The 22,735-nt window shown below is 50.9% G+C and overlaps 2 protein-coding genes across 3 annotated transcripts; both read right to left on the minus strand.

The window, feature by feature from the left end:
* Positions 1-9,807, minus strand: LOC144110034 (uncharacterized). Its single transcript, XM_077642842.1, has 2 exons — positions 8,726-9,807; positions 1-331 (listed from the first exon to the last, which is right to left on the minus strand). Exons 1-2 carry the CDS (start codon positions 9,525-9,527, stop codon positions 75-77), a joined length of 1,059 nt encoding a protein of 352 aa, XP_077498968.1. The 5' UTR covers positions 9,528-9,807; the 3' UTR covers positions 1-74.
* Positions 9,808-13,167: 3,360 nt separating this feature from the next.
* Positions 13,168-19,683, minus strand: LOC144111072 (uncharacterized). Of its 2 annotated transcripts, none has more exons than XM_077644207.1 (2): positions 16,667-19,683; positions 13,168-14,477 (listed from the first exon to the last, which is right to left on the minus strand). In XM_077644207.1, exon 2 carries the CDS (start codon positions 14,417-14,419, stop codon positions 13,232-13,234), a length of 1,188 nt encoding a protein of 395 aa, XP_077500333.1. In that variant the 5' UTR covers positions 14,420-14,477; positions 16,667-19,683; the 3' UTR covers positions 13,168-13,231. The 2 variants fall into 2 exon arrangements, with proteins under 2 accessions (XP_077500333.1, XP_077500332.1); XM_077644206.1 differs by lacking the exon at positions 16,667-19,683 and adding an exon at positions 15,020-15,163.
* Positions 19,684-22,735: the final 3,052 nt, after the last annotated feature.

Below are 22,735 nucleotides of genomic sequence, written 5' to 3' on the forward strand. Positions count from 1 at the left end.
AGCGGTATTTAATTTAATTCTTGGTTCGGCGGCTCCAAAAGACCGCCTTGGGCGCTCGGCGGACGGCGGGCCCCTCAATCTTGGGGCACCAGGATGAGGACCAGCGTGGAGTTGTATCCGGGCATGCCCTTGAGCAGCAAATGCTGCATCTGAGGTGCCAACCCGGCGCTGGTGATCGGCTGTGACATGACGATGGGCGCAGGCGTGCCGGTGAGTGCTGGAGACCCGGAGATACCCTGCACTCCCGGGGAACCGCCCTGCAACGTCTCCATGGCCTGCAGCATCGGCTTGGAGGAGCGGCTTGCGGCCATCATTCCGCTAAAGGCGCTCTCTGCGGTAAAGGAGCGGTGTGCCTCGGGTTTAAACAACGAAAAGACAGATGAATGAGGACAGACAAAAACACCGCATAGTGCAGGCAGCTCGGCTATTTGGCTGCTTGGTACACGGTGACACAGTGCCGGCGATAAGAAAGACAACATAATTTCAAGATAAAATTGGAAATCTGCTTGGGAGGGCTTCATAATACAATAGCTTTCCGGCCTTCCACTCCAGCCTGGCACGGTCGATCAGCTTGAACTGTTCGTGACAATGGTAGTCATGGCGCTAGAAGTACAACTATAACAGAAGAACCAGAAATACACAGCGCTGTGTTCGCGCCGTCGCTTTCGCGCTGTAACGACCCTTACATGAACTAGCTCGCGAGAACTTCTGCCCTTAAACTGTTCGCTGGCCCGTACGGCCATAAGGGTAGAGTCTCAGGACGGTAAAGTAAGGTAGTGAGTACGTGTGACTAAAATTAGGTTTGGACATTCCCAAATGCAATGGTAGAGCGAGGCGGGTTAGGGGGCTGCCCACTGATAACGCACTAAAGACAAGCTGGGGAAAAAGAACGCTGTACAAAACAGTTAAGGCAGTTATTACTCGTTAGCATCCACCCCAGCGGAGCAATACGGCTATGCAGGAAAGCTGTAGAGATTTCACAGAAACTTCGTAGTCTAAGAAAATTTTGTCTTGGTCGAAGGTTCGAACCCGGGACCACCACCTGTACTGAACAGTCGCTTTACCAACTTAGATAACCAGGAAGGGCTAGTAGATCGTAAGGCGAGGGCGAACTTACCAATAACTTGAACTCGGAACGGCATTTTATCAAATGTTTTAGGGCAATCCCCCAAAGTGTGATTTATTGCATTGACTCCACCTTTCCCCTTTAGGGGTATTCCCCTAAAACATCGAACCGATATCAACAGTTCCGTCAGTTATTGACGTGAGGGTTCGTGATATCCGGCTAGTATTCAGTCCTTTCTTAGTGATCGTGCTGTCTCATCGTGTTTAAAGCAATCGACTAGCCTAGGGGCTGTTTGCACTATGGGCTGATTCGACATAGCGCTGCCGGCAAGGACTATAGGCGAGCTGGACACCTCGAGCAATGGACGTGCCCAGCGTTCTTGATCTGTACGTCGTCTACCTCCGTCGGTCGGCGCTGGTATTTCTTCATAGAGCGATCGCCGTAAGAGTAACGTACAACAGCATCCTGATACCTGTCCAATACGCACCCAACATCTTCCCAGAAGCAGACTGCTTCTAAATATCCCTAACAATGCGCAAGCCCACATATCATGGCAATACTCATCCACCACCTCTTGTCCATAGAAAAAAATTGGCACTGCGCAAACAAGAGGCTTAATTGCAAAGCATGACCGAGAACCTAGAGAGGAAAAGCAGAACAGTGGGTCCAAAATAATAATAATAATAATAATTGGTTTTGGGGGAAAGGAAATGGCGCAGTATCTGTCTCATATATCGTTGGACACCTGAACCGCGCCGTAAGGAAAGGGATAAAGGAGGGACTGATAGAAGAAAGGAAGAAATAGGTGCCGTAGTGGAGGGCTCCGGAATAATTTCGACCACCTGGGGATCTTTAACGTGCACTGACATCGTACAGCACACGGGCGCCTTAGCGTTTTTCCTCCATAAAAACGCAGCCGCCGCGGTCGGGTTCGAACCCGGGAACTCCGGATCAGTAGTCGAGCGCCCTAACCACTGAGCCACCGCGGCGGGTACAAAATCAAGGTGTAGAAATGTAGAGTAATGATGCAAAATTTCGGACGGAGCAGTAGTTTACGATAGGCAGCGAAGCATTGTTAGTGCTAACCGTGGCGAAAATCCTTGGTTCCAGTTGGAACCTGGCCATTGCTCCATAAACTGGCTCGGCAGGGAAACATTTTCACCAGGGAAGGAAATGCACCTACTTAGGGCAGGTAGTGTCCGCAGACAAAGACCACGAGAGTAATATTAAACTAGCAGAATAAACGTGGGTTCTAGTGCATTTGACAGGTAGTCCTCAATTCTTGTAAAGCATGTAGCAGCTGTATCATATCGGTGCTAAACTATGGGGCAGAAACGCAGAGGCTAAAGAAGTTAGCTGGGCTTAAATTCAGGACAATGAATGGAGCCTGATGATGATGGTGATGATTGAAAGGTAATTGATAAATGCAACATTAATATGCAGGAAAATAGTGGCATGAGCCATGCAACAAAAGTCAGTTAAGCCAAAATCAAGAAAAAATAGGCATAGGCAGGGCATGTAACGCGAAATCAACATAACTGGTTGTCGTTAAAGGTAAAGGTGTATATTCCAGAGAAGGCAAGCGTAGCAGGGTATGGCCGAAAGTTAGCCAGGCAGATGGGTGGTGGTACCCGCCGCGGTGGCTCAGTGGTTAGGGCGCTCGACTACTGATCCGGAGTTCCCGGGTTCGAACGCGACCGTGGCGGCTGCGTTTTTATGGAGGAAAAACGCTAAGGCGCCCGTGTGCTGTGCGATGTCAGTGCACGTTAAAGATCCCCAGGTGGTCGAAATTATTCCGGAGCCCTCCACTACGGCACCTCTCTCTTCCTTTCTTCTTTCACTCCCTCCTTTGCCCTTCCCTTACGGCGCGGTTCAGGTGTCCAACGATATATGAGACAGATACTGCACCATTTCCTTTCCCCCCAAAACCAATTATTATTATTATTAGATGAGTGGTTAGTTTACGAATGTAAGGTGGCCGCGGATGATAAAGGACAGGATTAATTTCAAGAAAAATTTTTCCTGCGGAGGACGTAGCTAGGCTGATGCTTAAGCGTCGTTTAATGGTTAACCAGCCTGCTAGTTAGCATGTCTTAGCTGAATTATGATGTACTACTCCGCTGACAATGCTATGCCGAAAAGTTGGCACTTCTAACTCAAAAGGCCTATTTTTAATTGCGTAAGGTCTTACGTGAAACACCCTGTATAAACCTAGAGAAATGAAAATTGGCTTTGGGGGAAAGGAAATGGCACAGTATATCTCACATATCGGCGGACAACTGAACCGCGCCGTAAGGGAAGCGATAAAGGAGGGAGTGAAAGAAGAAAAGAAGAGGTGCCATAGTGGAGGGCTCCGGAATAATTTCGACCACCTGGGATATTTAACGTCGACCACCTGGGGCCATCCACTACGGCACCTATTTGCTCTTTTCTTCTTTCACTCCCTCCATCTCTTCCCTTACAGCGCGGTTCAGGTGTCGAACGATATGGGACAGATTCTGTGCCATTTTCATTCCCCAAAAATCAATTATTATTATTATTATTAATTAACGTGCACTGACTTCGCACAGCACACGGGGGCCTTAGCATTTCGCCTCCATCGAAACGCGGCCGCCACGGTCGGGTTCGAATCCGGGAACTCCGGAACAGTAGCCGAGCTCCCTAACCATTGAGCCATCACTGGAACCAAAACACACTTCAGCCAGAGTATCCGAGTTCGAACTCGACGGCGGCGGCCGCGTTTCGATGGACGAAGACGACGGAGCTTTCGAATCCGCGAATCTCTTGACTGTATCAATAAAAGTTTTCACTCACTCACTCACTCACTCGATGGAGCGTGTCAGCCGATATGTGAGACAGATACGGCGCCATTTACTTTCCCTAAAAACCAATTTTCAATTAATCACCTCCATCGCTCTCACATCCTTCGCCTTCCCTATTACAATGTGGTTGAGGTGTCCACCAATAGCGAGACAATTGCTGCGTCTTTCGGTTGCTGGATTCCGTTTTAGATTTATCGATGTGGACAAACGCCCATGTGCTCTGCGCACGCTGAAGAAACCCATTGTGGTCCTTAATCCGGAGCCCTCCACGACTACACCTCTTTCTTCTTTCAGTGCCACCTCCATTTCCCTCACAGCGCGGTTGAGAAGCCCGCGAGGAAAGTAACTTCGCTGAAGAACCCCATTGTGGTCCTTAATCCGGAGCCCTCCACAACTGCACCTCTTTCTTTCAGTGCCACCTTCTTCATTTCTCTCACAGAGCGGTTGAGGAGCCCGCGGGGAAAGTAACTGCGCCTTCCTTTCGTAAAATTAACACAAAGCCTAACCCTCACGCTAAGGCACCCGTGTGCTGTGCGATGTCAGTGCACGTTAAAGATCCCCAGGTGGTCGAAATTATTCAGAGGACCTCCACTACGGCACCTCTTTCTTCCTTTCCTCTTTCACTGCCTCCTTTATCCCTTCCCTTACGGCCCAGCTCGGGTGTCTACTGAGATATCTGAGCCAGTTACTGCGTCATTTCCTTTCCACAAAAATTTTCATTGTGCACAAGCCGCGGCGGCTCAGTGGTTAGGTCGCTCGGCTACTGATCCTGAGTTCCCGGGTTCAAACCCGACCGCGGGGTGGCGTTTAGATAGAAGCGAAACGCAAAAGGCGCCCATGTGCTGTGTGATGTCAGTGCATGTTAAAGATCCCCAGGTGGTCGAAATTATTCCGGAGACCTCCACTACGGCACCTCTTTCTTCTTTTACACCCTCCTTTATCCCTTCTCTTACGGCGCGGTTCAGGTGTCTGCCGATATGCGAGACAGATACTGCGCCGTTTCCTTTCCCTAAAAACCAATTTTCATTTTTATCGGGCAACTAGACGTGGCCTGGCGGCTCCAACGTTGAGTGCGTTGAAGACAAATGTCAGCACCGGAGCTGGTCGAGGCCACTGAATCTTTATTTCCGCTCATGTCGCCGCCGTCTGTGGAGACAGCAGCCTCGGTATACGCGCCTTTAACCGCGCCGATTGACGTCATACTAAGTCACGTGACTTACATTGCGTTATATAGCATATAACGTCGTCTGTTCACCCACAGTTATTCTTATATTTCGGTAAATTCTTTTCCAAGGTGAAGCGAAAGGTATGTCATGTGCTTAGCATTTTTAGTTTTCCGCTCCTATAGCAACATAACTGAATAATTTCGGTAATTAATATGTTTAATTAGTGTTCCTTAACTAGGATAAACTTCCTCTTTCTAATAATATATTGCATGTGAACATTTTTATGCTTACTGCTAATTATGGTAATTACTATACTCTGCCGTCATCATGGTCAGCCACTTATACTAGTACATGCCTATATACTACCTTAGTCTATACTCTGATACAACTCAAGAACGTAGCGGATTTTTCCCGTCAAAGGACCCCCTTCCAGCCCAGCCCATGGCGTCGAGCGATTCTCAAGAGCCTGCTGAAGATAAAATGCAGAGAGCAGCGGCATAATGGAAAAAAAGGTGTCTATCCCCCACCTTAGAGGGAAGGGATTATCCCCTTTTACCTACCACTCCCTGCGTTGTCACGCTAGCAGGGTCATGAGAATCGGCCGACGCCATTGGCTAGAAGGAGGTACACTTTGATGGGGAAAAGCTGCTGCGTTATCGTGTCTGACTAGTGATCCAGCGGTGCTACACCACTGTGAAGCGCTGAGCACGGCACAGCGACCTCCGCATTCTGGACGCAGATCAAGTTGCTAACAGCAACTCCTGTCATGGCTCCATCAACACGCAGTAAAACTTTCGTTCGAGCTAGAGTACTAAATGGTCTATTAGAGCTAAAGCTCCGCTCTATTAAGGCTGCTCTATTAAAGCTCCGCTCTATTAGAGCTAAAGCTAAATCTTAAGCTCTGATAGACCATTCCAGAACCGGCACGCAGAATGACAGAGCTTATGAACGTCGAGCATCAGAGCGTGTTCCTTGCACTATGAAACACGCACAATTCTGAGAAATTAAGAAAATTGTGCTCAATTACGAGGCTCATTCGCGAAGATAAATTTAATTGTTATGTGCACAGAAATGAACTCAACAAAATGGATCTCTTTATACTCCAAACACTTTTTTAGGCAGCCGAATTTCTATGCCTTTCTCAGCTGCTTTTAAGTTGTCATGCAAGAAGCAGAGAAAAAAAAATCGTTTTCATTTCAAAAAATTGGTTTCTTTAGGATTTTAAACGACGCAGTAATTGTCTCACATATATCTGTGGAACCCTCGTGGTAGCTCTGTGGTTAAAGCGCTCGTCTACTGATCCGAAGTACCCGGGTTCGCGGCGGCCACGTTTCGATGGAGGCGAAACGCAAAAGGCGCCTGTGCACGTGCGGTGCGATGTCAGTGCACATTAGATTCTCAGACGGTCGAAATTATTCCGGAGCCCTCCACTACGGCACCGCTTTCTTCCTTTCTTCTTTCACTCCCTCCTTTATCCCTTCCCTTGCGGCGCGATTCAGGTGTCCGCCGACATGCGAGGAAGATACTGCGCCATTTCCTTTCCCCTAAAAAACAATCTTCAATTTTCAAAATTGGTTTTTACCCGCCGCGGTGGCTCAGCGGTTAGGACGCTAGGCTACTGATCCGGAGTACCCGGGTTCGAAACCGACCGCGGCGGCTGTGTTTTGATGGAGGCAAAACGCAAAGGCGCCCGTGTGATCCCCAGGTGGTCGAAATTATTCTGCAGCCCTCCACTGCGGCACCTCTTTGTTCCCTCAGTCCCTCCTTTATCCCTTCCCTTACGGTGCGTTTCAAGTGTTCGCCGATATGCGAGACAGATACTGCGCCATTTCCTTTCCGAAAGTGCAAATTTAATTCAAGAAAGGAGCCGCAGCTCATTTCTCGGTGGACACTTGTACCGGCCCGTGAGGGAAGGGATGGTGGAAGGAGCGACAATCGGTATTGCGGTGGAGAATTCCGGAATTATTTAGACCATCTGAGGATATTTAACGTCTACTTTTTTAACGTCTACGCTTTTTAACGTCTACGTTTTTAAAGCGAAAGCTTTACTGGCCGCAGGTAGAGCAGTTTCGCGTGATTCCTGGAGAGCCGTGCTGCGCATGCGAGAGGAGCAGTGACGATACACGGCGCATTTCTCTCTCTTGCTCCCTAGTCACAACTGCGAATGCGCCAAAGTAGCACCGAGCGACAGGTGTAGTAGTAGTAAGTGGTTTTTAATAAAATAATAATAAAAAGGAAGAAAAAGATTTTTGCTAGCCCCGGCAACTGCCATCAATACTGAAGCACCCGAGCTGGGGCAGCGGAAAAAAGGATAGCAGGCAGAATGGAGAAATGAAATGAAAGAGGTGAGGGGCCCAAAGGTGTTCCGCCGCTGCGCAGCGCCGCGGTTTCCCTCAAAATGCAACTTTCAATTTTCAGTTTTCTTTCTTCTTACCCTGCCTCCCTTCCTTTACGCCGCGGCTCGGGTGTCCGCCGAGATATGTGGACGGTTACTGTGCTTTGCGCGCTCGCCGCGCCGTCTGGCATGACGTCACACCGCGCGGCTCGCCGCAGCCGCCGTTTTGTATGACGTCACAGCGCGCTCCTCGTCGTTGCGCTCGCCTCCGCTCGCTTCGCCAGCTGCGTCGCATGACTGATAAAATGTCGGAGGATTGAAAAGGAGAACTCGCGTGCGCCGCAACCACAGTTGTGTCGTCTTTAATGCGACAGTAACATAGCTAGAGAAGCAGACTAACCTGGACTTGCAATCAAGATTAACCAAGGCTAACCATGCTATGCCTTACCTTTCGCTACGTATATCATGGCATAACCGAGCTAAGCCACTAAGCGCAGCGTTCATTGGGTGACCGACCTCTCGTGATCAAGCATCAATTTAACCGCCACCTGCCAGGGTAGGCGCGTTGCCTATCCAGTGTGCGGAACGCACTCAACGTTAGAGGCCAAGCCGCGTCTCTTACCCGATACACTACAGCTTGCGCTCTCTAACTAGATTCAGCCGTAGTTGAACCGCAGCTAATTATTTTTTCGTTTAGGTTCCATCGAGACCTGGCCGCCACGGTCGGGCTCGAACCCGCGTTCTCGGGCCCAGCAGACAAGCGCCCTAAATTGTTTTTGAGGAACGGAAATAGCGTAGTAACTGCCAGTTCTCGGTGGTCACCTCAATTGCGCCGTGAGGGGAGGAAGGAAGGTGTGAGTGAAAGAAAAAGATAGTAAGAGGTAGCGTAGTGGAGTGCTCGGGAATAGCTTGGACCACCCGGGCATCTTTAACGTGCACTGACATCGCACAGGACACGGGCGCTTAAATTATTCCGGAGCCCTCCACTATTGCATCTAGCCCCAGAGCCAGCTCGGCCGAAACGAATAGAACAGAGGTTGTTTCGAGTCAAGAGGTGAGATAAACGATAGACGCGCACCGAAAGCATAAACCCAAATTATTCAAATCCTCTGTACGTTCTCATCAGCAGGAGCTGCAGAAAGACGACCAGCTTTTAACACACCTCGGGCCACACGTCTATGCAAGCTGCTGGTTGGTTATAAGCTTACCAATGGTATCCCCGCACAAAGCAACGCGAAAGAAGCCCCAGTCCCAAGTCGATCACATCAGCATATAGCTCGTCAGAAACGCGTGAAGGATTGGCACTTCGCTGAGGACAGCAGCTGTTCACACTCACGTGACTTCTGCTGCTGAAGCTGCGGCGAGGTCATGAGGCTGGCACTGAGCATCCCCAGTTGCGGGTTGGACGACATTGTTCCGGTAAGCTGGTTCATCATGCCCGAACCCATGGGCATCATTTGTCCAGAGCTCTGCTGACCGAGCATCCGTCCCTGCTGACTCTGCAACGCGCTCAGCATGTTGGACTGCTGGCCCAGCATCCCGACTTGCTGTTGCTGCGCCAGCAGGTTGCTCATCTGCTGCTGCTGTGGCTGCATGCCCATGCTGCCCATGCTTCCCATGCCGCTCAAGCCGCCCATTCCACCCATGCCACCCATGCCACCCAAGCCCATGTTGAGGCCGATGGAGACGTTTCCTGGAGGCATTCCGCCAATTGACGCTTGTCCCATGATGCTCGGCGAGCTCTGTTGCATTCCGGCCATCCCCTGCATTCCGGGCATTCCCTGGAGGCCGCCGCCCATGGAGCCCTGCATGCCTTGCATTCCCGGGAGCATGCCAGCCATGGACCGCTGCTGTCCGAGACCTGACTGTTGCTGCATCAGTGCCTGCATCTGGCCCAGGCTGGACTGCTGCATGCCGCCGCCCATCCCTTGGGCCATCTGCATCCGCTGGAAGTTTGCCTGGAGCGTCGGGAGAGCACACGCCGACGGAAATATGGGCCGAGCTCCGCCACGGTTCAGCTTCTCGCGGCTCAGGTTGAGGATGACTGTGGTGGAAGGGGTGCGGCCGAAAGCCGCCGCCCCTCCGGTAGCAGCCGAGGAAGTACTCGGCGCGCTCTGCTGGCCCATCTGGTTCTGCATGGTGACGGCTGAGGGGTGTGTTTAGGTGGACTCCTTGTGGCGTTTTTCTCCCACTGGCGATGCGGGAACCTTGGCCGCCCGGAAAGCGCTCCAACGGTCTCGGACTCCCCGGGGCTCGTCGACTACCGCTGCGCGCTGTCGGGTCGGTCTCCCGCTTGCCGGGTGCCTCTGGGCCGAATACTGGTCGAAGGACCGTGAGAGGAGGGCCCGCCGTCCGACCTGCAGCGAATGTTGTTCCAATCTGAGTGCGCCGGCAGCACGCGCGGCACGCCTCGGCTGGCGGCACTTTGTTGTCGTCGATAGCGTATGCGTGCAGGGTAGTCTTGAAGCTGGTCAAGGCACCTGGCGATGGCACGTCTAGCAGGCATTCATATAAATGAATTCGCGTTCAGCACCAAAGAAGGAGAAGAGATTGGGTTAGTTGGGCTACGAAAAAGCAAGACGAAAAGATAAAGAAATCCTCGGGATGCACAGGTCTAACTCATCCCCTTCCTTTTCTTCCCATTACTTAATTCCCTTTTCTTTTTTGACAAAATCACACACTATATTACCTGTATTTGATGCTTCCCTGTGTGGCCCATCCCTCAAGTGGGCAAGCGCCATTCTATAAGGGCCCAACACAACAAGAGATAGAGTCCATGCTCTACTCGACTTGGGATCCACGTGTGTTGCATGCCTTCAATCTGACTTTATTCGCCTGTTTTTTGGTGATTTATTTATTAATTTATTTATTTATTTATTGACCGCTTAGATATACAGGTGGATACCAATCTATGCTTCCCTGTTCTTGACCGATCCCCTACTGAGGGTATGTGCCATCTATTTTTAACCTAGAGACGTGTATATGTAGTTTTGGTTCTAGTTTTAGTCTAGTGGATTGTTTTGTGCTTATAGATGTGTACTTGGAAAGTGGCTGCTAAGTATCACGTGACCTGTCAGGATAAATGCTGCGTGCTCGTGAAATAAAAGTGGTTCATCGTACCACTCGACCACTGAGCCCCCTCTCTCTTCCTCGAGGCTTCGCCCGTACCGTAGCCAACGAAAACAAAACGACTTCGCTGCTGCAACCGGCAGATTCCCTTAATAACAGTACTCAGAATTGTTCCAGATTGTGTCGCGGTTTTCTGTGTTCTTGTTTTGTTGCGATAGCCACACTACGACACCTCTGCGACACTTCAGCGTGGCACCACTTAGACTCCGTGGCAGCGCCGTTGGTCACGTGGTGCAACTGTTGGTAACGTGGATTGGTCACGTTGTACGGAGCAGCTGCTGCTGCCAGCGGCGCGGCGCGCAACAGCTGCAACAGGTGTGCGCATGCGCCGTGTCAAGTGGGACGAAGATGAAAGAGGAACGCCCAACGAAACGGAGTGGCGAAAGAGTGAATTTGCAATTCCACTGAGCGAGCTCCACTTGGCCAGATGTAGCTATCGCGTCACTCCAGGTTTAACCAGAGCTAACAACATCTAAACCACAGCCGTTTTTAATGTTCCCAAATAACTCGGTGACATTTTTGTTTCAGTTTTTCTCTTTTATATACGCTTAATTACCCCCTTTACCTTGCAATCATTTCAACCGTTTTCTTTGAGATTCCTAACCAAACTCTGATCCATATCACTCAAGGCGCAATCATTAGCTTGACACCTGTTTACCCACTTCTTTTGGCTATCCTCACTCAAACCTTGGCCTATCCCCCGTCGTGGGTATGTCCACCATGTTACTGAGGGAACAATAACAAAAGAATTGGATCCATTGTACAAAAGCACAACACTAGATCACATCACGGTGTCCAATAACCAAAGGCAGTAAAAAGTGGAACTGTTGCCGAGTAGTGGTACATCTGCGCTCGCTTCTCATCGCTGCAGTAGACAATAAAAGACTGGAACGCGGCGCCTACATCGTTAAAGTGACGATGCTCTTTAGATGAATAGTAAATCAAGGCTCCAGCAGCTACTTCCCAGTGACTTGTGCCTGCCGTCAACAAGTCGTGCCAACGGAGAACCAAGGTAGACTGCACCAGCGCCTCCTGGACATCCCGATCGCAGTTCCCGCCCTTAGACCTGCCCCTTCTCAGCGATCCTGTTAGGGCGGTGACCCTGAACACCTCCTGGAAAATTGCCGGGAACTTAATTCGCCGGGCATACACCGCTTGCACAACCTGGGCTACCAACCAGGTAGTCTACCAGACCTGGCCATTCATTTAGGTACATGGCCCTCGCCATCGAGCCATGCTTGAATTCCTAATGTAGATTGACCTATACCTTTTCCTCCCATTTATATCGCATTGCAATTGCACGTAAGCACAAAATCCTGGCTGCCACTATGTCATGTGATGTTCATCGTGCTTAGCATTGGCAGGACCTTCAGGAGGAGGAGCGCATGCATGCTAAACGGCAGGATGAAATTAACGTGTACCCAGCAGAAATATTCCGAACACACAGATGACTTATACTTATTGCAGTCGTCTCTTCGACCATCAATTGCCGCATTGTCGCCACCTCGTCATATAACTCCGGTGCACCGGGCGATCGTCCAAAGCGAACCTTCTTCTCCTTTCACCTCATTCGCTCACTCTTCTCCGCAATAGGCCCGCTTTCCTGCAGGCAAGGTGTTAGCAGGGCACGTTTACGCATGCAAAGCCGTTTTATATTGCATGTTTCGTCGCATGAGTAATGGTGATAAAGCCGTTTTTATTTATGGTATTGTATCAGTGACAACGGGAGGCACTGGCTGTGTTCTCGCCCTTCTTGTTCGTCCTCTCTGTTCGCATCGTCGCCTTCTTTCAATATTACTCCGAGGCGCGCCAAGCTGTTGTTGTTGTTGACCTCACACAATGGCACATACCCACAAGGGGGATTGGCCATAACCAGGCGGTGACTATTTAAATGACCACTTGCATGTGGCAAGCATGGGATGACCTACCAAAATTTGGATCGCACAGTTTCCGTAGCCGAGGTGGTTGCAGGAGGTTAGGGGGGTCATACAAACTATAATTTAGGCAAAGAAGGGGTAGGGATTACTATAAGTGGTTGTAAAAACCGAAATACAGAAGCTGATAATGGGATGGGCAGGACGAAAGCTCATGATGGTAGACGTTTTGATTCTAGGTGATAATTTTGAACGGCAGAGCAAACATTCCCATTGGTATGGCCAAGCATAGAAGCGCCAAGAGACAGAACAACCGCAGAAGACAGGTGCAAACTGAGATTCTGTATTGGAACTTCTAATAGTCGCCTCCTAATCGATGAGTAGCGACGGCAAAAAAGTGCGATCGTCCGGATCGACTCTTTTGCTTCGTCCTCATTTCTCGTTCCAGGCCCACCTGGATTGGATCGAACTGAAAAGTATTTTTGCAAATTTAACGTCTAAGTGACATTAATCTTTTTCTTTTATATCCTCTTCTACCAGGCTTCAGGCCTCTTTCCACTCTCAGATCTGCACTGCATCCGTACAAGGCACTGACGTTACGCGAGAGCTAACTTCGCTGTTCAGCATTATCTCGCTCCTATTTCCACCGACCACGCTCTATGCCTTCAACCAAACCACGGCTTTCAAAGCTTAGCTAAAGCTACTCTGCAAGTATCGCGGCAAGAATGTCTTGCAGGCGCGCCAGCCGCGAAAGAGACAAAAGAGCCTGGCATGGTTGAGCGGAGAATTTGGAGCTGGTTTATTTGCCGGGAATTGCTTGGGCTTCCTTGGGGGTTTCTTCACGGGTTCGGCACCAGGATGAGAACTACAGTGGCCGTGTAGCCAGGCATGCCCCGGAGCAGGAGCTGCTGCATCTGGGGCGTCAGTCCAGTGCCCGTCAGCGGCTGGGACATGACGATGGGAGACTTGTTGCCGGGAACAGCGGGGGGGCCAGGCATGCCACCCATGCCCATTCCGCCCATTCCCATTCCTCCCATGCCCATTCCACCCATTCCTCCCATGCCGCCCATTCCTCCCATGCCGCCCATTCCACCCATTCCTCCCATGCCCATCATGCCGCCGCCGCCGCCTCCGGGCATGGGCGACATGGGCCGGGAGCCGCCACGGTTGATCCGCTCGCCGCTCATGTTGACCACGACAGTCGTCGAGGGGGTCTTGAAGGCCATAGGTGGAGAGCCGGGCGGCAGCGTGGTGCTCTGCGGGCCCATCTGCTGGGATACGTCCCGGGTCTGCATGGGCGGCAGCCCGCCGCCTCCGCCGCCGCCCCACATGCCCATACCCATGCCCATGGGCATCTGCATGGGCCTAGGCGGGGGCCGGTCGTAGTACATGTCCATGGGCGAGCGGCCGCGCCCGTAGCCGTAGGGGTCGTCGTAGCCGAAGCCCCCGGGCGGCGGCGGCGGGCCACCAGCAGCGCTGCCTCGGCTCCGCGGCGGGTAGCAGGTTATGTCCACGTAGAAGTCGTCGTCGTACCCGTCGTCGTACATGGACTGGGCCTCGCTGTAGTAACCGCCCATCCTCGTGGGCTGCACCGCGCCAGCTCCGGGGGCACCAGGAGCAGCGCCAGCGGCCGGAGCAGCTCCAGCAGCGGGTGCAGCGCCCGCGGCCGGTGCGGCGCCTGCGGCGGGTGCCCCTGCGGCAGGCGCTGCAGCAGGTGCGGCAGCAGCGGGTGCGGCTGCAGCCGGAGACGCCTTTGGCGACGACGCCGCCTCGGAGCCGCCTCCGGATCCTCCCTCCTCGGTGGCGGAAGCATCTCCCTCGGACTCTTTCTTGGGGGACTTGCCCTTGCCTTTGCCTTTGGGAGACTTCCCGCCTTTGCCCTTTTTGTCCTTGGAGCCGCCTTTCTTTCCGCCTTTCTTGTCCTTGGAACCGCCCTTCTTGCCTCCTTTGCCGCCTTTGCCCTTGGATCCTCCTTTTTTTCCTCCTCCCTTTCCTTTCTTGGCGTCATCATCTTCCTCCTCGGGCATGGTGACGGCTTGTGAAGGGTGGCCGCGGCGATGAAAGAGACCGCCTCCTCAGCGGCGGCTGCAATAAGAACGGTGGTGCAAAATTGTGAAAACAAGTGGGCCGCGCCCAAAAATGGCGGAAGAGCCAGGCAGTGGTATCGAAACAAATAAAACCGCTAAATAAAAATCAAGATAATACCCAAGCAATGCTGGATGGTTTCGGAGAAAAAGTGCCTATAGCCGAAGAATAAGAGCTGCGGCGATGAGAGGGAGCGCATCAGCGGCGACTGCTCGGCGGATGCGGTGCGGTGTACACGAAGAGGGCGGCGCACAAAAGTCGAATAAAAAGTTAAAAACCGCTAGCGTTCCTTGAAACCAAAAAAGTAGCTGTGGGCCTCGAAAGGAAATGTCTAGCGGGCAAGTGAGCCGAAAAGCCTAGCCGCGGAGGAGTCAGGGCCAAGAGCAGAGGCGGGGGCGTTCGAACACGTTAGGCCTAACCTAGACCGAGAGAGGAAGTAGGAGGGTCGGCGCTCAAGGCTAAAATTCGAGGCAGGCTCGAAAAGCCTAGCATAAGAACGGATAGGAGGAAGGTGGGCGGCGCAGGCCCCCAAGCAGGCTTACCCGGATGGACGAAACCCCAGGAAGCCTAAGCAGCCAGCTTCCCGAAGGCAGCTGGGCCCAAGCTACAGAGCCGGGGGCATCCCGAACGCGACCGACCGCTCCAACGGCTGTGTTCGGACTGGGCGAGGCAGCGAACGAATGCGCGAGCTCACGCTGCCACGGGGGGCTCGTGCGGTGACGCGTCGGCCACGGCACGCGCCACGCTGCTCGCGCTTAGCGCCAAGAAGGCGAAGAGGATGGACGGTTCTGCACGTGCTCGCAGGTCGTGACCACGTGCGGAACCAATCATAATCCTTTTCGTCTTCTAGTGGCACATAACCCCAGTGTGAGAAGCTTGAACTTCTCCCGTACTAGAAGCACAGGTTGGCTATACCGGCGGTGGAGCGAACATGAACACGTTTTGGTGTCTAGCAAATATAATAAATAATTGGTTTTTTTGGGGGAAAGGAAATGGCGCAGTATCTGTCTCATATATCATTGGACACCTGAACCACGCCGTAAGGGAAGGGATAAGGGAGGGAGTGAAAGAGGAAAGGAAGGAGGCGCCGTAGTGGAGGGCTCCGGAATAATTTCGACCACCTGGGGATCTTTAACGTGCACTGACATCGCACAGCACACGGGCGCCTTAGCGTTTTTCCTCCATAAAAACGCAGCCGCCGCGGTCGGGTTCGAACCCGGAAACTCCGGATCAGTAGTCGAGCGCCCTAACCACTGAGCCACCGCTGCGGGGGTGTCTAGCACCCAACGCTAAGATTTCAGCTCAAGCTGAGTATAGGTCGTGTTGCGGGCTCTCTGCACCCTAAAGGAAAACAGTGCTTGAACTCTTCAGACGTAAAGACGCAGTCGCTTATTTGGTGTGAACTGTCTACACCAGAGGCCATGCGGATGCCAGCGGTCGGCTGTTTAACTCCTCCCGACGTACTGATGACCGAGTAATCATCTGTTGCACTTTTCAGGTCCTATTACAGAGGCGAGCACAGCAAGTACTTCCACGCGGAAGAGCTGAAGAGGAGAGGGAAAGATTATTTACTAAACTTTAGGTGGTCTGTCCTAAGACCTTCGCAGAGCTCGTTCTGAGGCTTAACGAAAGTGGCCTTGAATTAAGACTGAAAAATTATCGCGGAGCACGGGTAATTAACAGGTGGGATAGGTGCGTTGCTAGAGGCGACAGCGCAAAGTGAGGCTGCTGACGACGCAGCGACGTGGCGACCGCACCTTCTGCCATCCTGCTCTTAGCGCTGACGTTGGCGCAGCGATAAGCCCTCACGATTTAGGGACCTCACGTGTATCGCGCGTTTGGCCTTGCATAAGGATGGCACCTGAACTATCTTCCCTTGGGTAGCGCGCTGTAGGACCACTGATGTCAAAGGCAAACACAGTTGCCTTAAGGGCTTAGGTAGTGCGTTGTGGCCGGACAGCAACGAGATGCCTGCCTAGCTAAATGGGTTCCGGGATTGGCTAGTTCAACTGCGAGGTCGCGCTACGATCTGCCGAACCCGAGGCGGAGTCTTACTCCTTAAGCACAGACGAAAAAAAACTGGCCGGACCGAAAAGGCGGAGCGCGCCTGCGGGTCGCGGTCGTGCCTCTGGCACTGCGTAGCGGGCCCCGAAGGATCGAGAGGAACAGAAGGGCGGACGAGGGCTTACCGGGCAAGGCTCCTGGGCGTAGGCCCCGACGGATGGTTTCGAACGGCCGAGCGACTGCTCCCGGTCCGCTGGCCCGTGACGCGAGGCGAGCTCCACTGCTCACGAGCGAACGAGCGCCCGCGCAGGCAGAGCAGCCTTGCAGAGAAAGACGAAAACCATCCTAGATCCTGAGCTACGGTGAAAAAGGGCATTTGAGTCCGAGAAGTTCATCCCAAACACCATTTTTCAGCTACCTCGATGTAGTCTCGATATCGTCTACGACTGTCTTGTAGACAAGTTCTTGTCTCCCGCCTTCTGGTCAATCTTAAGTCCTGGACGAATACCCTTTGGCCTGACTGTGGAAGAGAAAGTAGAAGAATGTGTCACTGCTCCTCAGTAGCGTATTTTCGCCGTTTTTGCTGTTTGAATCTAAATTATTTCACTATTTTCACTCTAGTCAACGCCGGTCCCTTAGCCCAATCATCGTTCTTGATATTTCCGCTTATCAGCTTGCTGTGCACTGTCTAATACGGCAAACCTTGACCAACAACCCAGTGGCCACGCTTATTTGCTACCGAGGCAAAAACGACTGAAATTACTGCATCTATACCGTTCTATTGCTGCCCAGTCACCCACAATGAGCGATAGATGTACCACGAGGTAGGCAAAAACAAGGACTCGGTTCTCCGTCCTGTCCTCTCCCGCTCATAACCATATGTTAGACGACATCGACAGGACAAAGGGTAAAAGGATGTCGCCCTCATTCAGCCTTTCACTCAGTTTCTTGTTGCTTTCAAAATGTGCGAAAACTTGGGTCACTTAAGCTCCGCCTTAAGGATATGACGCGATAACGTTAATGGACCCCTCAGAGGCCTGGGGTCTTCTTTGCGTTTCACTTCGCAGACACGGACCCTTCTGTATTTCACCATCACATAAGGCTTGATCTGCCCATAATATAATGCAACAGCATTACAGATCCTTCCCGCGCAAGTACTTCTCTGTCGCCGAGGTTCTGCTACATGCCCATATATGCGGAATTTCTCATTCTCTAGATTCATAGATCACGAGGAGTCCTTATAACACTCCTTGTGCAGTGGTGCAGCGGCTAAGCGATACGCAACCGCCTCGGCAGGTGGCTGTTCCAAACACGGCCAAACACGGCCACCGCTGGGCCTTTTGAGATCCGGGTTGCTCTTTCCGACAAACCTCTCGCGGCCAGTCATTAACTGCCACCTGTCACGGTGGGCAGTTACCTCACAATTCTATGGGCAGGTTGCCACCTTCCAAGGAAGGCAGGTTGACGGCGACGTCACAAGGTCACGTGACTTGGGTGGCAGGTGGCCACCTGCTTTTTCCCTCACACCGCCTACGACACCGACGACGCCGGACTGTGTGCAGAATGGAAGCCTCAACGATCGAGCGTTAATGACATATTTCCATGACGCGCACACTTATCACGTCCTAAAGTGCAACGATAAAAAGAATGCAGTCCGATTCGCTTCTGCTGAATCAATCAGCTGTGTAATAGATTCATGGTCTGTCTCCTCCGTGAGTCCCGTCACGTGTGTTAGAGGTTATCAGCGATCGAACACTTGCTGCCACAGATGACGGACGAGTCGTCTCATCATCATCAGCCTGACAATGCCTCTTGGAGGGCAAAGTCCTCTCCCATGTCTCTCCAATTAACCCTTTCCTGTGCCAGCTGCAGCCACCCTACCCCTTCAAACTTCTTAATCTCATCCACGCACCTAACTTTTGCCACCCCCTGCTACGCTTGCCTTATCTTGGAATCCTTACACTCAAGGACCAGCGGTTATCTTGCTTCGCATTACATGCCCTGCCCAAGCCCATTTCTTCCTCTTGATTTGGACTAGGATGTCATTAACCCATGTTTGTTCCCTCACCCACTCTGCACTCTTCCTGTCTCTTAACATTACATCTATCATTTTCCTTTCCACAGCTCGCTGCACTGCCCTTAAGCTGAACCCTTTTCGTCAGCCTACAAGTTTCTGCCCCATAGATGAGCACCGGTAAGATACAGCTGCAGTATACTTTTCTCTTAAAGGATACTGATAAACTGCCATTCATGACCCGAGATAACCGGCCAAATGCGCTCCACCCCATTCTCATTGTTCTAGTTAATTTTTTCCAGTGATTCGGGTCTGCAGTGATCACCTGCCCTAAGTAGGCGTACTCCCTTACCACTTCCAGCACCTCGCTACGAATTATAAACTGCTGTTCCTTTCCGAGACTGCTGAGTAGAAGGGCCCAATACATGCATAATTAGCATCCAGCCCGTGATAGCAACACTATCAGGCCAACGTGAACCCAGTCACCAGAACTGCGCATTAACGGGAATGTGCACTGCCTGGTCCCCATACTTCTCATGGCTCACGACAAGTACGAAGGTGGGAGCTGAGAACGACTTTTTTTTGTGTGATTAATGAGATTTTCGCTCAAAACTACAGCTGGTGCGAAACCTCGGAAGGTAGTCCTTATAATTAAATCCATACTGCTTTTTAATGCGTGGATGACATTGCGCTCCCACCAGGAAGGCATTGGACGTTGAGAAGTATGGTGACTTCGATGCAGATAGATGGGTTTTGGTCGCATTCTCTGAAAAGGTCAGGGGTGTTACATGGCTGCATGAATGTTTTTATCATCCCGCGGGCAAGCTGGGTCTTACAGAATGTGGCTTCCTGGTTTTTCAGATATTTTCAAACCAAAAATTACTGACACCAAATGGAGATGACCTCGACTAAAAGTGCTTCTTATTTTCAAACGTTTCTAGCCGTTTATGAGAGCTGTGCTAGAACACCTACAAGACACCTATAAAAAGTCTGCACCTCGAGTGGAGACCTTTTTTTTTCGCTACGGCACAACAATGGCCAGCAGTGTAATAAAAGGCTAGCCACACCAGAAGCCAGCACGAACCCCAGCCTCGTCGAGGTCATTCGCGTTTTCATCCGTGAATCGGGCTGCTGCAAATAATGGCTTTAGGTGTATGTGACGCACTGCATTCATGCTTGAGTGTGAGCCTGGAATTTTGCATTTTATCATATGCCCCGCCGCGGTGGCTCAGTGGTTAGGGCGCTCGACTACTGATCCGGAATTCCCGGGTTCGAACCCGACCGCGGCGGATGAGTTTTTATGGAGGAAAAACGCTAAGGCGCCCATGTGCTGTGCGATGTCAGTGCACGTTAAAGATCCCCAGGTGGTCGAAATTATTCCGGAGCCCTCCACTACGGCACCTATTATTCTTCTTCTTTCACTCCCTCCTTTATCCCTTCCCTTACAGCACAGTTCAGGTGTCCAACGATATATGAGACAGATACTGCGCCATTTCCTTTCCCCCAAAAACCAATTATATTTTATCATATGAATGCCCTTTTCGTTAAATGAAATGTGAGATAAAAATTTTCAGCGTGAATGACTGTTTTCTGCTGGTTTTACATTTCTCAGTCAGCTACAATCCGCCAGAAGTGTTTCAGGAAAGGTGTGGACGAAGAGGCGATGATGTCCATTATTCCGATGTTTCCAAGAAAATACCGGAGAGAAGTCACTGTTTATGAGGGAGAGAACCAGCCAGTCTTCTACTGTAATAAGTGCATGTACTAATTAAAACCCGGATTTTGGCGTCTTTTAGCATTAGTGCTGGCGTGTGTGCTAAGTGCAAGTCGAAAATCCACACTGGCACAAAACCAGCTGGCAATTGAACAGGGACCGACTAGAACCAGCTAGAATTTTTTTCATGTGGGTTATTAATGATGGCACTCATCATCGTTGCTCGAGTGCAGTGGGCAATGTGCGCAGGCGGGCGGGCCGTATAAATCACAAGCTCTCACCCGAGCTCTACTCTGCCTTCTCAGAAGTTGTCTGCCTGCTTAGCCTTGGGCGCCGTATTAAATAATAATGTAATCGCATTCTACGGCAGGCACACAGGTGTGGGGCGATCGCTGCCACTGTACTCTTCACATATCAGGTGACTTCTATAACGTTAGACTTTACTAAACGACAGCTTTACTAGCCTCGTCGACCCAAGGTCATCGGCGGGGTACATTTGACCTTCAAGTGGAGGAGTGGAGGTGTGTCAGCCACGTGCCGTACCACGCGACTTGCCGCTGCTGTGCCGACTGCCGCCTCACCAGCTGTGTCCACGTGACAAACCACGTGACTCACCGTTCGCTTGAAAGACGGCGCCACTCTTACGTGCATATACATTGCCGCCTCGCAAATTTCTCGCTATGGATGAAGAGAGTCAGCCGGGACCGTGTACACCGTCGGGACGGTCTCACAGACGACGGGCTGAGTCTGATCATCTGGCTGACGTTGCCAGTCATGCAAGTATTTACCTAGAGGTAGGGAAGCTAAACATGCCAGACTAGCGGCAGAGACCGACGAAGAATGAGAGCGTTGACTGGCTCGACAACAGTTGAAGGATGCCAAAAGGCGGCAGCGAAGAGTTTTGGAGGCAACCGCTGCTGCTTCTGCCTCCGCCACGACTTCAGCGACGGACGAAGATGTCTAAACTGCCTTAGCAACACAGCACTAAGCTTTCACTTGCATAACCAGGCTTAGCAGAGCTTAGCCGCAGCCATCTTTTATTTTAAAAACAGTGAGAGAGGTCAGTGCGGTCTGTGCTATTGGATTGCACAGGCCTCAACTAAATGACGACGAATAACTAAAATTAACCAGCCAACTTTTTATTTTTTGGTTCTAGGCCCCAATATTTCATAGCGAAATTGAAGGTCATCAACATCGAATGAGAGCCCCGATTTTTTTTTCTGAATCAGCATTGTGGTTCGAAATATGGAGCGCCAAAAATACACATTTGCAAGCACGCTGAGTTGGCTTTTGCGCACTGCATATTTATAAAATGGCGTCGCTGCACGTGATATTTTTGCCGGAATCACGTTTTCTTCTTCTACACAATAAAATACATTACCTGCACCTGAATTTGCTGCATTAGAAACATGAGAAATGTCAGATATTTATGTAAGGATTGTAAAAATATTGTTAAAATCATGGTTTGGTTTGGTTTATGGGAGTTTAATGTACCAAAGCGACTCAGGCTATGAGGGACGCCGTAGCGAGGGGCTCCGGAAATTTCGACCACCTGGGGGTTCTTTCACGTACATCGCAAAGCACACGGGCCTTTAGGATTTCTCCTCCATCGAAATTCGACCGGCGCTGCCGGGATCGAAACCGCGTCATTCTGGTCAGCAGCCGAACGTCACAACCACTGAGCCGCCGTGGCGGCATATGACTAAATTTGTACAGAAGGGAAAAAAGACGCACTCACTGTTGACAAGAATTACGAGCCAATAGTTTTGTACCCCAAAAAACTCAGCTACCGATTGGTTTTTCGGAGTCAGCAGGATCCGGAAAATGGTCTGATTAATCAAACAGTACGAAAAAGTACAAGAATTTCAAAAAAAACTTTTCTGCAAAAAATTGACTTTTAAAATCGTGAAATTCACCAGTTCCATGTTCCGTTTACAAGCGATAATACTATAGTAGGATACAACTTAAAAAAACCGCAGTTGCTAACACTGGGCCATGGTCCGTGGCATCCTGTATTACTCCGCTAGCCAATCACAACAGTAAACAAAATCGGCTTTTTAATGTTTGACCTAGGTATCAAAATTCTAGAGCTGATAATTGTTTTCTTGTGATTACTTTCTTGTTTAGGTAACGAGAAGAGTTATGACTATCGACTACTTTTTTGTTGTGGAAGAATTCTGTGCGGCAGTCCTGAATGTGGGCGGAGCCTCACTGCAGACTTAAGTTGCATCCGACTATAGACTGTATCTGAGCCATAATCATGCTCTTCTTATGTCCGCATCACATTATTTCGGATGACAACTATGAAGAACAAACAGCCAAGCCTATCCAAGCCAGTCCGTATGATTCACTTCGTCCATAGAGGGAAGACTCAGTGCCCGCTGACTCCGTTTAAATCCAAGATAGTGCCTTTCAAAGCAGCGGAGAATGTGTTGGTTGTGACGACGACGCCTGCTCATATTAATATGAGGCCGAAATAACGAACTTTCGCTTGAAAAACGGTCAGCACAGTACTGTTGGCGTCTA

This window comes from Amblyomma americanum, chromosome 11 (assembly GCF_052857255.1).
Source record: "Amblyomma americanum isolate KBUSLIRL-KWMA chromosome 11, ASM5285725v1, whole genome shotgun sequence".
In the NCBI taxonomy this organism is placed as follows: Eukaryota; Metazoa; Arthropoda; class Arachnida; order Ixodida; family Ixodidae; genus Amblyomma; species Amblyomma americanum.

Bases quoted from the DNA above. Each gene is read 5' to 3' on its own strand.
- LOC144110034 (XM_077642842.1), bottom strand. From the start codon at position 9,527: ATGCAGAACCAGATGGGCCAGCAGAGCGCGCCGAGTACTTCCTCGGCT. The intron at 332-8,725 runs GTGAGTGTGAAC...CCTTTACCGCAG, and splicing joins GCTTCAGCAGCAGAAGTCAC to AGAGCGCCTTTAGCGGAATG.
- LOC144111072 (XM_077644207.1), bottom strand. From the start codon at position 14,419: ATGCCCGAGGAGGAAGATGATGACGCCAAGAAAGGAAAGGGAGGAGGA.